The sequence below is a fragment of the Suricata suricatta genome, chromosome X (assembly GCF_006229205.1).
Source record: "Suricata suricatta isolate VVHF042 chromosome X, meerkat_22Aug2017_6uvM2_HiC, whole genome shotgun sequence".
NCBI lineage: Eukaryota > Metazoa > Chordata > Mammalia > Carnivora > Herpestidae > Suricata > Suricata suricatta.
The window spans coordinates 83489258-83503625 of record NC_043717.1 but is presented as its reverse complement, the minus strand read 5'-3'; the positions used below and the strand labels follow the sequence as shown (position 1 = coordinate 83503625).

Genomic DNA, 14368 nt, shown 5'->3' with positions numbered 1-14368 from the left:
ACGTACACGTATGTATCTGCTTGCTTAGAGATATAAATATATGTATTCATGTACGTGAATATATATTCATACGCACGTGAAGGAAAAGACAAGGAAGTTTTAGGATTTTAATTCGAGAGCAATTCATAATTGTGTGTAGCTTTACCATTATAGTATAGCTGTCTTAGTTACTTAACATGGATTTTGTAAGAGCATTTCTGACTTTTGAATCAACAGCTTTTACTTTTGGACATTGCTTTTGATCATACTCATTATTTGTCACACACTTTTTCTCACCTACAGCCCAGGAGTGTTCGCTGGACGATGACACCATTCTAATACCAATTATAGTTGGTGCTGGTCTTTCAGGCTTGATTATTGTTATAGTGATTGCTTACCTAATTGGCAGAAGAAAAAGCTATGCTGGATATCAGACTCTGTAATACTGATCCACATGTGATCTCTGTTACAAAATATAAAGCAAGTACAAGTCCCAACATGCAATACTGTTCAGTTTGAGGAATATTTTAGTTGAAGTTCTGATCTTAGACTGGGTGGTGTGGGGGATTTCCAACTTAAATAGAACCCCCCCAAAAAAAACCTAAAAACTACATATTAATCATGTGATTTTGGCTCTCCCAGCCAAGGAATTGAAAACTTGTTATTTCCATGGCAAAAAAAAGCATGTGTGAGAAATCACCTGGGTTATTGGTTCTACTCTATTGTCTTGAGTTGGTGTTTCCACATTTTTGCCGTAGGTATTCCGGCAAGCAATCTACAGTTCAGGAAACAGATTTCAAAAAGAGATTTTTGTCGTGCATGGAGGCAAAATTGACACAGTGCATCCTACAGTGGATTTGTACTTGCTCCTTTTGCATTTTTTTTTGTGATTTTGTTTGCAGATTACCTTAGCTACCTTGGCATTGCTGCATATTTGACCTATGAGAGATATGCCAGTAGATTTGAACAGGGTCTACTATTATGTTCTTAGCAATGAATGCTTTTCTAATGCCTTTTGAATACGTTTGTATTTAATGTGGCTGTAATGACAAAAGGTACAAAAGCTGTATAAATTTTGGAATAGGTGTTAATCTTGTTTAATCCTTTAAAAAAAAAAGAAAACTGGATTTTTCAATCTTTTAATGGCAAGACACAAGACTATTCCAGCTGGGCATTTCAAATCCATTTTCTAGGTGCTTCAGAGATAATTGCTAGGCAGTGCCGGTTTGGGGCGCTACACCCTTGCACCTGTACATCGGCCTCTACACGCACTGCAGAAATCAGTGTGGTTTCTCTTTAGCCTTGCGGCGTGCTTCTCAGCAGTAGTGTGATGTATTCTTTCCTTGTGTGTTTTTTTTTCCTCTTTTCCTTTCCTTTTTCTTAAAGAAGAAATGCCAGGATGTCCTAGAACCCAGGCAGAGAAGTGCACTTACACTTAGAAAGTAACTCGCACCTAACCGAAGTCTTGGTCTTCTTTTAGTCCATTAAAAAGTTGTGCTTTCTTCCAGCTTGCATCGATTGCTACAGCATTTACTAATTTGGCTTTCACATTTAAATGGTTCAGTGCTAATCAAAACTTAACATTACTATTGTTCATGAGATGGATTCATTACTAATTCATGTACTTTGTGTTTGGTTTTGTGCTCTGCAGAGATACACCAATAGTCCACTTATCATGCCCCGCCTAAGGTTTCTATGAGAAAGCAAAACATTTCAGCTTGACAGTTAACACATCAGGTAGTTTTCTGCTGCTCTAGGAGAATTTTTTTTTTTGGTATTGGAATGGCTGAGCAAAGATTTAAAAGTTTTTAGTGTGCAGCCATATATGGAAGGAAAGTTCCTGTGACTTTGGAGTGGGAGATTATGTGCCCCCACATTCACTAGAAAGTGGGATATGTGGGTTCCAAACTCTGATTGATGATGAGTTACTTTGGTAGTCCGGCTGTGTATACCACACCCACCCACACACACACACACACACACACACACGCACACACAGAGGCAGTTGCATGTTAGCATGTGCACGTCTATAAGTATCTTTCGACTTATACTGAGTGGCAGTATTTTCCCCACTTAAATTTGCTCTCTGCGCAGAGTAGCCTGAAACTCTTCCTGGCTCGGAATCAGATTCTTGACCAGCCCCTCCCTTAAAGCTACATTGAGCTGCGTTGCCAGCTTAAGGCACTTTTTAAAAGACTAGCTATAAGTCTTATAATTTTAAAAATTATTTTTTACTTAAATAGTGTTCTAGTGTAGGATCGTTAACCTCATACGAATGGATAATGCTTCTAAGAAAATGGGCGTTAGCTATTTCTCATGAGTCAAAATAAAGCAGCTTTTTATTTGAAAATAAAAATCGGAAGCACAAGTAGGTGGGGCTTGCTTAACGCTGTTGATGTTTCTAAAAGTTTTTACATTTAGATGATATACCTAATTCATATTAAAATACCTCTAATTAGCACTGTTTTATAGAAAAATCTGACTTCATTGAATATTTTTGTATTTTACATGGGCCAGTTTATATCTTCTTATTTACACTATTATTTCCTGTAGCCGCATGTTCTTTGTACCTTTTGTAGCCTTGTCCTTTGTACTGGGTTTACACCTTTGCTGGTCTCACATGCTATTTGGTTCTGGGTATTTTTCATGTTGTAACATGTGTATAAAGAAACTGGTCCATGTAAATACTTTTCATGTTTTTTTTTCCTCATGTTTAAACCACTAGTTGATGTATGGTGTTTCTCTTTAGATATTTGCCTGTCCAATTTGCTCAACATACTGCTTCTAAAATAAACAATAAAGATTCTTTTATTTCTTAAGGAAATTTGCTCACATTTTTTCCCGTTGGTGAAACTAAAATTTTTGTATACTATATAATGACAATTTCTTCCAAAAGGGAAGACTTTAGAGACGTTTAGAAGTGGAACTAAATTATTTCCAGAATATTCTGCGTATTACCATCTGGAGGAGTAGCCCCATGCATCAGGCTGTACCGACGCTGGGCTGGTCACAGAATAACAATCACCTGAGGAGCTTGTTAGACAAATCCACATGCTAGCCTCCATCCTGGAGGATCTAACTTAGCCGGGCTGGGTGTGCATGTGTGTGCATGCGTGTGTGTGTGTGGGGGGGGGCTCTCCAGTGGGATCTGGCATGTAGCCAATTAGGGAACCAGTGATCTGGAATATTCATTTCATAGGAAAAGCTTTAGAGTATCTCTTTGCTTATTTTTATTAAAAATTATTTTAAAACTTTTTTTTAACGTTTTTATTTATTTATGAGAGAGAGAAAGATAGCGTGAGCAGGGGAGGGCCAGAAAGAGAGGGAGACACAGAATCCGAAGCAGGCTCCAGGCTCTGAGCTGTCAGCACAGAGTCCAATGCGGGGCTCAAACCCACAAACCGCGAGATCATGACCTCAGCTAAAGTTGGACGCCCATCCAACTGAGCCACTCAGGCGCCCCAATTTTTATGAAAAAATTTTTAATGTTCATTTTTTGAGAGAGAGAGATAGAGTGTGAGTGGGGGAGAGGGAGACACAGAATCTGAAGCAGGCTCCAGTCTCTGAGCTGTCAGCACAGAGCCCCATGCAGGGCTTGAACTCATGAACTGTGAAATCATGACCTGGGTCGTAGTCGGTCGCTTAACCGACTGAGCCAGCCAGGCACCCCTCTCTGTTCACTTTTCTCAGCCCCTCTATGTTGAAGCTGATATTTAATATCTAGACATAGCAGCTGTACATTGCAGCCACACAAACCCAGCAACTGATCAAACCAAAATGAGGTTGTGTGCAATCACTGTCTCATCATCCTGAGACACTTGAATCATCCAGTTTTCACATAGCTGCCCGGTCACTGTAGTACACACAAAATCTTGGCAAGCTGGCTCATAACTTTTCTCTGGATTACCCCCTTCAGCTCTGTGACTGCCGGTTTATCGTCACGACTGCCAGCTCCTAGCTGCCACAGGACTTTGGCCAAGCTGCTTAACTTCTGGGGCCTCAGTTTCTTCATCTGGGGGCTGAGGGCTTTAAAATCCTGTCACGCTTTCATTTCTTCGGGTGGTAGTTTCCATTTCAGTGAAAATTTTGATTATTTTTAGAACGCATCTGAAAAGAAGCCACTAGATCTAATCAAGAACATACTTTATATATAGTGTAAAACATGCCATCTGAAGCTTCTTGCACTTTTCAGGAGGAATTCTTCTAAGACTCACATATTTTTAAGATTTTAGCATTTCATCTTTGTTTCTTCAAGTAGATAATATTGAATTATCTTGGGCTCCTCTTCCACCCTTCTCTTTTACTTTGGTAACTAACCTTCTGCATCAATAATGACCATATCTTGTTTTTGAAACTAGTATCGACACGTTTGGGTAATACTGAGTAGCTTCAAGTATCTTTGAATTCATGTGATATATTTAAAACAGTTTGTAGATCCAAAAGGTATATAACAAGGTGTCACATAAGAATCTGATTCTTGGGGCGCCTGGGTGGCTCAGTCAGTTAAGTGTCCGACTTCGGCTCAGGTCATGATCTCACGGTTTGTGTGTGAGTTCGAGCGTGGGCCCCCCTTCAGATCCACTATCCCCCTCTTTCTCTCCCCCCTCCCTGCTCGCAGGCCCCCGCATTCTTTCTCAAAAATAAACACTGAAAATTTCTTTTTAAAAAAAGAATATGATTCTTAATGCTGATTTTTCCAGAGAGAAATTTTGACACAACTGGTTTTTAAGATGAGTTTGTTTTATGTTTTGCTACAAATGTATATCTAACCTTTCCTACTGAAAATTGTACACTGAAAATTGTATTTGAAAACTTTCTAAGCTAACAGAAAATTGAGAATTAATAGTATTTTTAATCTGTGTGAAACTTTTCATTGAAATTTCAGTGGTCATGAAACTTTTTATCTTTAAAAATCTTCACTGCTTCTGTAATTAATTATTAAACTCTTCCACAAATACACTATTTGCTTACCCAGAAATATTTTCAATATGGATCTCAAGTGTATATTATGCAAATAGATCAGGGCAAAATGACCTGAGAGACTTTCTCTTCTTCAGGATGTGATCCTGTTAAAATTACTGTTTTCCAAAATTTCTCTCCATCACCTAAAGAATTTTTAAAGGCCGAATTCATAAAATCAATACTTATTATAAATTTATACTTCACATACTAATTGAGAGCATTTTAAGTAAGTGACAGCATCTAGAAAGATCTTTGTATTAGTGGAATTGCCTTTTTGATCTACTCTGGGAATATTTGTCTTACATGAAAGCCTTATTGGCAGTATTTATGAAAGTCGTTTCAGTACTAGGTCAAATGCCCAATTTGGGAAAGAGAGGACTGTGACTCCGTTGCCAGAATAAGAAATTAATCTACTAATGAATTTTTTAAAAACCAAGTTATATTAAATCCAAGGCATAATACTTTATGGTTCATGTCACCTCATAGTTTATGTGCTGGGTGGTAATTGGGGAAATTGAAGGGGAGGAGTCAGCTAACGGGGCCTCTTGCCTGTATATTCACAAGTCACATCTGGCAGTCTCAGCTCTCAGGATTCCTAACAGAACCCAGAAGCAAGTAAAAAAGACCATTGAGCTGGCAGCCAAAGCCAATATCCATCCTAAAGTCCATAAACTCCAGGATTGCATCCTGTTCCCAGTTATGGCCCCAGAGGCTACCAAAAGCCCGGCCCGTTTCTTAAATGCAGGCACAATCGGATGCCTTGTAGCCTATCCATTCTGATTTTGACACAGTTCTAACAAGCTTAATTATCTAATTTCTCAAACCCTGGTAGGTTGTAAGCCAGCAGGAGAACTAGTACCATAAGACGCAAGGAAATGGAAAATAGACGTGATGGTTCACCATCTGAGCTGCCTTCCCTTTGCGGATGTACCGCCATCTCTGCCGGTTCCCCCCTTCCTTTCTGCTCTCAGTAGCTTTTCCTGCTTGGTGCTTCCGGAATCCCATTTCACCTGCCTGCTAGGAGACCTGGTGCCATTGTCTTCAGTCCATTGTTAATGGCTCTTTCTCTCCGTCTACAGACTGTGTTTAGGTCTCTTCCACCATTAAGCTAGCCTTTGTTCTTCTACCTACCTACCTCCCTGTTGTCCTTGCTGCTTGTAAGCTTTTTCTAAACTTCTCGGAATGACTACTGAATGTTCCCCATCCCAAGCTCCCAACCGATCACTTTCCATTTGCTCCTAAACCTACAGCCATTGGACTCATAGCCAACACCTTCCGTATTGCTAGTTCCAATAGGTTTTCTAGTCTTTTTCACTATTCTCCCATGCCAATAGAAGCTCTTTCCTTCCTTGGCTTCTGTGGCACCATTTTCTACTTGCCTTTTCTATTTCTTTTCCTTGCTCCTTTATTCCTCAGATATTAGTGATCCCAAGGGTTTTGTCTCTGGTCCTTTTTAAATCCTCTTTGCCCTTGCTGAGACATAAATGTGGCCCTGGCTTTTATTGTCACTTAGGTTCATCAGCCGCTCAGTTGGGACACAGGCAGGCATCTTAAACCCAGAAGATCCAGAAACAACCGTCTCCTTCTTCCACATATCCGTCTCCACCCTTGCCCCACCCCACACAAATAAAAAAATTATAAACTAAAGAAACCCCAGCCCGCACACAAAAAATAATTATAAACAAAACCAGATGCATAGATTGTCTCCTGTATTGCCTGTCACGATGAATGGTACCAGTATCTACATACGCAAGTGTAGACTTGAAAGCCATTTTATTATCTCCTACCACCGCCCCCCCCAAGATCTGTGTGGTCAGTTCTGCCTTCTCATTGGATTGCTAGTCTGTCCCTTTCTGCTTCTGTGCTTTGTTAACCTGGTTCTGGACCACATTATTGGACCTCTGGCCTCCAGCAATAGAGACACCTCGCCATTTCCAGTCCTGCAGCTGCCATAACTTCTAAAACAAATATCCTGGTTAAAATCCTACTGTACTCTTTTTTCCATCAGCATGAAGCCAAACTACCTAGAGTATACACTGCCTTTGTGAGCTGGTCCTGGAACCCTTTTTTCTGCTGCTTTTCTAGCCAACATGACCTCTTGATCTGTCCTAGCTCTGCCCACCGGTTTGCATTTCCCCTGAAGTGCCATGTTTTCTTGCCCTCCATATTTTGGTCTGTGCTGTTGCATATACTTGGAATGCCCTTCCCGCGTTATCTGCATGGTTAATTTCTACTCAATTTTTTTTTTTGAGAGAGATTGAGGAGAGGGAGGAGAGGGGTAGAGGGAGAAAGAGAGAGAGAATCCCCAGCAGGCTCTGTACTCGGGGCTCAGTCTCACAAAGCACGAGATCAGGACCTGAGCCGAGATCAAGAGTTGGGCACTCAACCAACTGACCCACCCAGGCGCCCCAGTTCCTGATCATTCCTCACCTCTCAGCTCCAGTGTCACCCCCTTCAAAGTATGCCTCGTGTAGCAGGGCGGAGCTGAGTGTGCCTCGGAAACACTTCCACAGGGCGCTTGGGGGGCTGAGTCGGTTGAGCGTCCAACTTCAGCTCAGGTCATGATCTTGCAGTTTGTGAGTTCGAGCCCTGCGTCAGGCTCTGTGCTGAGCAGGGGTTGAATTCACAAACTGTGAGGTCATGACCTGAGCCCAAGTTCGATGGTTAATCAACTGAGCGCCCCCAGGCGCCCCTGAATCTTGTTCTTAAAAGCATTGACACCTTCTGCGTCCCTCTCTCTCTCTCTGCCCCTCCCCTGCTCACACTCTGTAGCTCTCGCAAAAATAAAAATAAACATTAAAAACAAATTTTGAAACACTTCCGTGGCCCTTTGTGGGTTGTTGCCCCTATCATAGCAAATTCTAAGATCTTAACCCCTGCCTTCCTTGTCTGACTCACACTAGAAGCAAACGGCTGTGGTCTCAGGGGCAGCTTCTCCTTCCCGCTAAGTGACCCCAGGTCACTATGTGTTGAGCTGGTATGTCTGCTTTGTATGGCTGTTCAGCTGGCTCATTTCATGAATGCTTCACAACCTGCGGCCTTCTGGGCACTCTACGGCTTCTCCATGATAACAGTTGGCCTCTGAAAGTTCACAGCCTGGTCATCAAGGAAAGATTCCTTCTATGAACCCATTATCTTCCGTTTAAGAAATCTGGGAAGTATGCGACCAGTTTATGTCTCTTTCATCCAAAATGACTGCGTTTCCGGGGGTGGGGACGTGGGGGAGGTCCTTAAAAGTGCACGATTTGGTTATTCGGACAATCGCTTCAGTGGAACATCTCATTTGCCAACAAGCAGGGCCAATGACTTGTTCCCTCTGCGTAAAAGACAAATATGCGTGTCAGGAACTGCTGTCATTTGAACTTAACATTTACAGATTTGAAATTTTGTCATTGTTTCTGTTCTCAATTGTCCTCTCTTCATGTCTAGCTCAAGACTGCAGTGCAGATGACGACAACTTCCTTGTGCCCATAGCGGTGGGAGCAGCATTGGCAGGAGTCCTTATCCTAGTGTTGCTGGCTTACTTTATTGGTCTCAAGCGCCACCACGCTGGATATGAGCAATTTTAGAACCTGCAGTCTGATTGATTATATAAACATACCTGCACATAAGATTTTCTTGCCTCTCAATTTTGAAACACTTTGCTCTCTTAAGATTGATGTATTGAAACTTCATAAATCAGTCCCAGCATTAAGAGATAAGTCTTTATGAATAAAACGCATTCTCTTTGATCAGCTTAAAATTAAATACTGTGTTTACTGGCCCTGAAGACAAAGGTGTGTGGTGTGTTAAGGTCTACCCTGAGAAGCCTTGGCCAAATTTTAATCCTAACCTCAGATGCCTTAAAATTATTAACCCTAACCCAGCCATTATAAGAATAAAGTATGTAGCTGTCTCTTAATGGAATTAATAAATCCTGTTTCACTACTGGTGTTCTGTTTTAATGTAAGAACTCTCCTGATTTAAACTCATCGCAGTCCTTTTGCATATAGTTCATTCAATAAATATCGATGTGACATAAATGCCCGTCAGATATGCTCAAACTTGGTTTTCAGTTGAATGTCCTCAGGACCATCAACATTTTTTAGGTTATGTGGCTTGCTATTTCCTTTGAGTTCGATTTAAGGATGAAGCCAGGATCTCAGGCTTGTGATTTTTCCCTAGGTGAAAAACAGACCCAAGAGGCCACAACAGAACTTTAAACTGGCTTCAGAATTAGAGTTAGAAAAAAAAAAAAAAAGCTTCTTTTCCAGCAATATAGACTGAAAGGATTCAAGCGTATTTAACCACTTGCCTTGTTTTTCCTTGTGTTTTTCTCTTCTTTGGATGCCTGATTAGCATTGAAAGATAGAAATATTCTATGAACTAATTAGGACAGATTGTGTTGTGTTTCTCTACCTCATCTTGTTGATCTCTAGAGCATTAAAGTCTATTTAGTGTTGTCATCAGACTGGTACTTATAAAATGTAAGCTAACAGCCATCTCAGAAGGGAGGCGCTGAAGCGTAGCAACTAGGCTCTTGCTTCTTCGAGAAGGCCCCTGTGGGGCAGAGCATAAATAGGGGGGTAGAGAGAAACTGTTGGCATTAAAATGAGCTAGGTAATCAGCCCCTGTTGAAGCATTCTGCTTGTAAGTGCAGCGCGCATATTGAATGTATAGACGTATCAGAAGAAAGCTTAACCAATGGAAGGGAGAAGACATTCCCACGCAAGTGATTATTTTATTAATTCATTCTGTGTATATATTGGCTTGTTCAGAATTTCTGTAACTCGCTGATTACAGTATCTTCGCACCCAGCTCTCTGTCTCTGAAGGCTTTCAGTGAAATATACTAAATCCTTCCAATAAAACTGTGGTCATTACTGAAATTCATGTACTCAGTACCTTAGCAACTGGTTTTTGTTTTGTGTTGTCTTGTTTTTTTTTTTAATTAATGACAAAAACACAAGAGGAATAAAAGGTAAAATTAGAGGGAAAAGTGCAAGTTATTAATCATAAATCACACCAAATATCATGTCATGTTAATCTCATTAGGTTTATACTGGAAAGACCTTAAAGATTATTTACTCTCACCCTATAATTTTATTTTATTTAAAAATTTTTTAAATTTATTTATTTTTGAGACAGAGCACAAGTGAGGGGCGGGGCAGAGAGAAAGGGAGACAAAGAGTCCAAAGCAGGCTCCAGGCTCTGAACTGTCAGCACAGAGCCCGACATGGGGCTCAAACCCATGAACGGCAAGATCATGACCTGAGCCAAAGTCGGACGCTTAACCGACTGAGCCACCCAGGCGCCCCTCTAACCCTATAATTTTAAAGTTGTTGTTGTTGTTGTTGTTGTTGTTGTTGTTTTGAGAGTGCTAGAGAACATGAGCAGGTGAGAGAGGGAATCCCAAGCAGGCTCCGCGCTGTAGAGCAGAGCCTGATTTGGGGATCGAACTGGGAGATCATGACCTGAGCAGAACAAGAGTCAGACGCCAACGAACTGAGCCACCCAGGCACCCCATGGTATAATTTTACAGAAAAGGAGGTGACTTCACTGAGGTTAAGCCATTATTAGCATTTTGATCAAAGTTGTCCAAAGGAAATCTAGTCACTCACTAGTAAAACTAGTTTAAATATAAAATTGTGAGATCAGAATGGGGCACTTTGAGCTTCTGTACTAAATGCTTTCAATAAATAACAGATAATACCAACTTTAGGTGTTTTTTTTGAAGGCACTGAATATTGGCTTTTCCAGTAATAACATACTGAACATTCTTATTTTGATCCCTGTTTGCTGCTTCAAAACCTAAACTTTGGATCACAAACGTGGGGAGGAAAAGAGAAGGGAATGAATGGTTGTTGACCACCTGATATCACATGCTTTAGAAATCTAATTATATTTAATCCTCAGATACCTTAACATCCAGGTATTATTATCCCCCTTTTACAGATGAGTGAAAGTTTAAATAACTTGACCGAGGTCCGGTAGCTCCTTATTGAAGTAGTCAGGATTCGAACTCGGCTCTCTCTGAATCCAAAGCTCACAACCTACACTACCCATTGCCATCCTGGTAGTCCTGGAATAGACTGCAGTGTCTCCGGACATCAAGGTGGTGGGAAAACACACAGGCGGTGTGTTCAGTGCAGATGACACAGCTCTTTTCCCCGATGCCATTAGACAAACAGAAAGATTTCCCATGTTAGGCAAGCACAGTTCTTTTCTTGTACAGCCCTTAGCTTCTGCTTTCTTTACTGAAGAATTAGATGTGATTTGAGATGAAGTGAAAATGAGAGCGATAGGAGGATCAATCCCTTAGAAATATTTGGGTGACTATGGAGAAGATAAGGATGTGGGGGTAATGCTATTAAAGACTAATCTATGTTCACTTTTGAAATGCTTGTTTCTTGTTGGCTCATTTCTGCTTAATTGCATTCCTTACTAATTTCCTTGCTCTCTGTTCTTTTCTAACAGCTGAAGAATGTTCTGCTGACTCTGACCTCAACTTTCTTATTCCTGTTGCAGTGGGTGTGGCCTTGGGCTTCCTTATAATTGTTGTCTTTATCTCCTATATGATTGGAAGAAGGAAAAGTCGCACTGGTTATCAGTCTGTGTAATCAATTAAATCTAGTGCTTCTTTTGCCGTCAGAAGTTACGTTTCCATTGGCTAGGTGCCAGAAACTGCCGTGTGGTCGAATGTAGAAGATACGCAGACTAACTACAGTGAATTGCTAGCTAACTTGGGCATGAGTAGCACTCATTTAAGAAAAAATGTATTAGGACCATTCGTTTTTCTATTTTTTTCTTCCTTTGTTAAAGTGTCATTGGAAGAAATATTGTGGCTCAGAACATGTTCTTTAGTAAATAATGATTTTCAGCCTCTGGATTCAATTATGAAAGCATTTCTACTGACAAATAATTTTGTATGTTGTGGTCACTTGTATTTTGCTTACTTTGTTTGACGTTATTTGCAAAATCAAGGCTGTTCGAGAATTTAACTTGCTTCGGGAAATAAATTCAAGAACATAATGAATTCGTTTTCATTGGTGGCAAGCATAAAATTTGGTTCATTTTAAGACTTCTTTTCCTCACCTCCTAATCAGGGTTATTTAAATTTGTTTAGTATTTTTCTGTTAAAAAAGAAAGTGAGAAATGGCTTCAGAATATTGTGCTTAATAGCAAAAGTCTGGGCATTTTCATTACTGTTAGTAGCTACCATATTTTAATAAGGATGTCTTTTTTTTTTTTTTGCCTCCTGGTGTTTGGACTATATAGATTATCTCAGACTTGACATTTGTGCTGAAGGATGAATGAAGACCTCAGCTTTAAAAGGAACAGTATTGATATGGGATGGGTTATGGCTTTTTAGGGTTATGATTTAGAATTTTTTCCCTTGAGGCTTAACTTGTTCAGAAAGTTAATTCATCCTGGAAAAATAAACTCAAATGTCTATACTTTGTGTGCCTCCTGCGCTCCCATTTCCTATATGAATAAGTTCCAGTGGACATTTTTAACGTATTTGATTTCTCTTTTCGCGCAGCAGCATGAGTTAACTCTAGAGGCTAGTGGGCCCTGAAGTGACCTCGTCAGAGGAATGCCTAGCCAAAGCTGGACTGGGATTATACTGTAAATTTGTTGATCTCGATATAAATGTGTTGATCTTGATATAGACTTGTATCCCTGTAGGGATCCTTCATCCCAGGGCCTGCTTGATTGGCCAGGCTGGTGACTTGCGTTTTGATTTGGAAGCACAGTGTTGAATTCTTCCAGGGCCCAAATGGCTGCTTTGCATACCTGTTATTAGCCTAAGGCAGATGTTTATTTTTATCAAGCTATTTTATCTCTAACTAAAACCTAAAGTCTCCAAAGATCTGCCTTCATTTCAGAAATGTTCCCTGGATTAAGGAAATGAAGCCTAAATCTTGGGTAAAGTTAGTTTGTTATTAAATTTGGTTTAAAAGGAAGAAACGTCATCCACATCTTTATTTATTATGTTATCTATATGTTCCTCTTGAAAGCATATGTTACAGTGTGCCGTGCAGTCAGCTTGCTCCAGTATATCTCCTGTGGAGCTGTCTAGCTCTGACTTGTGGATTCAAGCTCTCCTCGGTTTGCAAAGTGTAGAAAGAAAGTTTTCTCTTAAAATGTTCTTCTGTGAAAACAATTATTCATTTTCCATTTGGTCAAAATGATGGCCCCATAAAGAACAGTGGCTTAAAAAAAAAAAAGAACAGTGGCTTCATTTCAATAAATAGTGTTGAGACGATTATATAGAAAGCCCGATTATTTGAATCAGCTTGTGACCTTGCTACAGATATGAACTGGAAATTGAGGGACATTCACAATTATGGCTTCATTTAAAAGTTTTCTACCTTCTGGGTAGGAAACTGATAGCACGAATTGAACTTCCTTAGGTGTCAGGGCTTTATCGTAGATAATCAGCAAGCCCGTGTTTAATTCTTGTTTGAGAATGAAGATTCAAATACAAAATATTAATGGAGGGTTCAAACACTTAGCTGCTAGCTGCTTCGATTCCAGTCAGGACAGGAGGCCCCCAATCTATGAACTGAGTATTCAATTAGCTTTGCTTACTGAGTTCATTTTTATGTCAGTACAACAGTGGTCAGACAGTAGGACTTTGAACTAGGACATAAAGGATTGTTTCTTACCTAAGCCTCTTTGGGAGAACTGATGCTTGCTGCTGCCTAAAGCTTTGGATATATCCATTTAGTGAACTACTTGTGGTAGTCCTATTTGATATGTGTGATTCTTAGATCAGTGGGTTAAAAGACAATAAAGATTATGCAATCCATATCACTATGGATAACTTCATTTTGATGCCATGTGCTCAGCCTTAAGAGCTTGGATTGATTTGTATAATCTGAGTTCCATCAGGAAGAGTGCACCAGGAACCTTCAGTACAGACATTTCAGAGATAGGGGCCTGTGTGGTCATGAAAAGTCCAAGAAAACACTGAAAACAAAATATGGAAATCTAACGAATATAAAAGTTTTTGAATAAACGTCCTTTCGGCCCATGTCTGTTTTTCCTTCATGCACTGTACTCATTGTTAAAGTTCATTGCATTCTGAGCACGGTAGATCTCGGGGTATGGCAGGGGAAGAGGAGGGACTATCCAGTTTCTGGAAATGCCTTTATATTCCTTAACGCGTCTGCTAAAACGGTAGATCATTGGATTAAATGACAACACACCCTTTTTTTTTTTTTTTTACATAGGGTGCATTTTGGGTGGCAGATGGAATTAACACCGGCTCTTTCTGTAGCTCCTGAGTAATAGGACTTCATTTTCTGATTGTGAGATGTTTAATGGCTGTTAACTAAGTAAAGGGGGAAAAAGGACTTCCTTGCATTCATGGGACTAGGAAGGGGGTTCTCAGTAGAATCGTCTTTCTTGTCTTAGCCTCTTCACCAAATATATCTCCCAAT

The 14368-nt window shown here is 40.2% G+C and overlaps 1 protein-coding gene across 2 annotated transcripts in view; it reads left to right on the top strand.

Moving 5' to 3' along the window:
* Nucleotides 1-13959, top strand: part of LAMP2 (lysosomal associated membrane protein 2) — a 40528-nt gene extending 26569 nt beyond the window's left edge. Inside the window, exon 9 of one of the 2 annotated variants that reach the window (XM_029929782.1) lies at nt 11397-13959. In XM_029929782.1, coding sequence (XP_029785642.1) covers nt 11397-11539 — 143 coding nt within the window. In that variant the 3' untranslated portion in view covers nt 11540-13959. Of the gene's footprint in view, nt 1-282; nt 2804-11396 lie in introns of those variants that run through there. The other variant, XM_029929783.1, reaches the window with a different exon arrangement.
* Nucleotides 13960-14368: the final 409 nt, after the last annotated feature.